This window comes from Acanthisitta chloris, unplaced genomic scaffold, assembly GCF_000695815.1.
Source record: "Acanthisitta chloris isolate BGI_N310 unplaced genomic scaffold, ASM69581v1 scaffold36096, whole genome shotgun sequence".
Lineage (NCBI taxonomy): Eukaryota > Metazoa > Chordata > Aves > Passeriformes > Acanthisittidae > Acanthisitta > Acanthisitta chloris.
Window position 1 is genome coordinate 2,285 of NW_008679265.1, and position 2,157 is coordinate 4,441.

Here is a 2,157-nt window from a genome sequence, read left to right on the forward strand (position 1 = left end):
CTTTGGGGGGGTGGTGTCAGACCGGATGGTGCGGCTGCGGGAGGAGCGGAGCCGTAGCCCCTCAGGAGTGCTGGTGGGGGACGTGGCCAACCTGCTCTATCGCTTTGCCCTGGAAGGTAGGAGGGTTCTCTTCCTCACCCCTGCCCTGCCCCACTCTTCCCATCGCTGCAGGGGTCTGGATGCCATCTGTTCTCCACAGGGATCTCCTATATCCTCTTTGAGACCCGCATCGGGTGCCTGAAGCAGCAGGTCCCTGCTGAGACCCAGCACTTCATTGACTCCATCAACCTCATGTTCAAGAACTCCATCTTCGCCACCGTTCTGCCCCGATGGAGCCGCAAGGTGCTGCCCTTCTGGGACCGCTACTTGGACAGCTGGGACACCATCTTTGCCTTCGGTGAGCAGTGACAAGGGGGCCTGGCATGGTGGGATTGGACTCCCTAAGGACCCTCAATAGTGGGGCAGTCCCTGGCCACATGTCCTTTTGGCAGCGCTCACTCTGTCAGCACTGGGTCCTGCTCTGTCCCTACAGGCAAGACCCTGATTGACCGAAAGATGAAAGAGCTAGAGGGACAAGTGGAGCGTGGCAAGGAAGTGTCCGGCTACTTGAGCTACCTGCTCGCCAGTGGCAGACTCAGCCTGGATGAGGTCTATGGCAGTGTGGCTGAGCTGCTGCTCGCTGGTGTGGACACGGTGAGAGCTGGGCAGCTTCTGCCAGGGGATCCCTGCTGAGCTCCATGCCCAGGGGGAGCCACGGGGCCACACTCAGCCCAGCCCCTGTGAGCTCAGGCCTGGTGGCTGGGATGCTGATGCCCCACACAGGCCAACTCTCAGAGATCGGTCAGTACAGACCCTGTCCGCTGCTCTGCTCCCTGCCTTGCCCTCGCTTTCCCCTGTGCTTGTTGCCCCTCTCCCTGGCCTTCCCTGTGCACCGGAGCAAGGGCTCTCTGGTGCTGTACTGGTGCTGTGCTTGGCACAAGGCTGCTCAGGTACCGGCCCCGTCTGCCTCACTCCCCTTGGCACTCCACTCCCCCAGACCTCCAACACGCTCTCCTGGGCCTTGTACCACCTCTCCCGGGACCCAGGCATCCAGGAGACCCTGTACCAGGAGCTGAAAGCTGTTGTGCCTGCCGACCGGTTTCCTAGCGCCGAGGATATCCCCAAGTTGCCAATGCTTCGGGCCGTTATCAAGGAGACACTGAGGTATAGCCCAGCCTTGCCCCTGCCCTGGCATCCTAGTCACCAGCCCCTTCACCAGGGGGAAGGGCTGGATTTCAGTTCATCAGGGCCACATACATCCACCTCCTTCTGGGGGAGATGCTGAGCGGCAGGAGTGCTCCCCTCTTGTCCTGCCTGCATCTTTCTCCCTCTGGGATCTCCAGATGGGTCCTGCTCCCCCACTGACTCTCCTCATATCCCAGGGTCTACCCTGTGGTGCCCACCAACGCCAGAGTCTTCTATGAGAAGGACATTGTCATTGGAGACTACCTCTTCCCCAAGAATGTGAGTGGAGGCCGTGCCATGGAGACGCCTGCTGTGCTCAGTGGGGCTGGGTGGGGTCATTAACCCCCACGTCTTGCCCTGCAGACCCTCTTTGTCCTGGCGCACTATGCGATGTCCCACGATGAGACCTATTTCCCTGAGCCTGAGCGGTTCCTGCCCCAGCGCTGGCTCCGGGGACATGGCTCCCCCCATTACCCCTTCAGCTCCATTCCATTTGGCTATGGGGTTCGCGCCTGTGTCGGACGCCGCATTGCTGAGCTGGAGATGCACCTGGCCCTTGCCAGGGTAAGTAGGGCCCCCCCATTCCTGGTGGCTCACCATGAGCGTGGATGGAGGTCCAGGGAGTCCCCAAGGCACTGCCATCCCCTTTCTCCCCACAGATCATCCAGGCATTTGAGGTGCGGCCAGACCCCCGCGGTGTGGAGGTGAAGTCCGTGTCCCGCATTGTCCTGGTGGCCGACAAGCCCATCAACCTGGAGTTCATCGCTCGCCCAGGAGCCCCCTGACTTTGTATCCATCCCCCACCCTGGGTGCCAAGTGGAGACCCCCTGCTGCCCAACAAGGAGGGTCAAAAAGGCAAACTCATCCCCTGCCCACCTTGGGTCAGGGGCCTTCCAGCCCCACTGTGGGAAAGATGGGGGGGATGAGGGATTG

General features: G+C 61.4%; 1 protein-coding gene across 1 annotated transcript in view; it reads left to right on the forward strand.

The window, feature by feature from the left end:
- Positions 1–2,009, forward strand: part of LOC103804610 (sterol 26-hydroxylase, mitochondrial) — a gene marked incomplete at its 5' end in the record, with an annotated part of 2,555 nt that extends 546 nt beyond the window's left edge. The window contains 7 exons of the mRNA XM_009077224.1: positions 9–116; positions 200–397; positions 533–693; positions 1,037–1,203; positions 1,422–1,503; positions 1,588–1,788; positions 1,884–2,009. Of these exons, the coding sequence (XP_009075472.1) occupies positions 9–116; positions 200–397; positions 533–693; positions 1,037–1,203; positions 1,422–1,503; positions 1,588–1,788; positions 1,884–2,009 (1,043 nt within the window). The remainder of the gene's footprint in view (positions 1–8; positions 117–199; positions 398–532; positions 694–1,036; positions 1,204–1,421; positions 1,504–1,587; positions 1,789–1,883) is intronic.
- Positions 2,010–2,157: the final 148 nt, after the last annotated feature.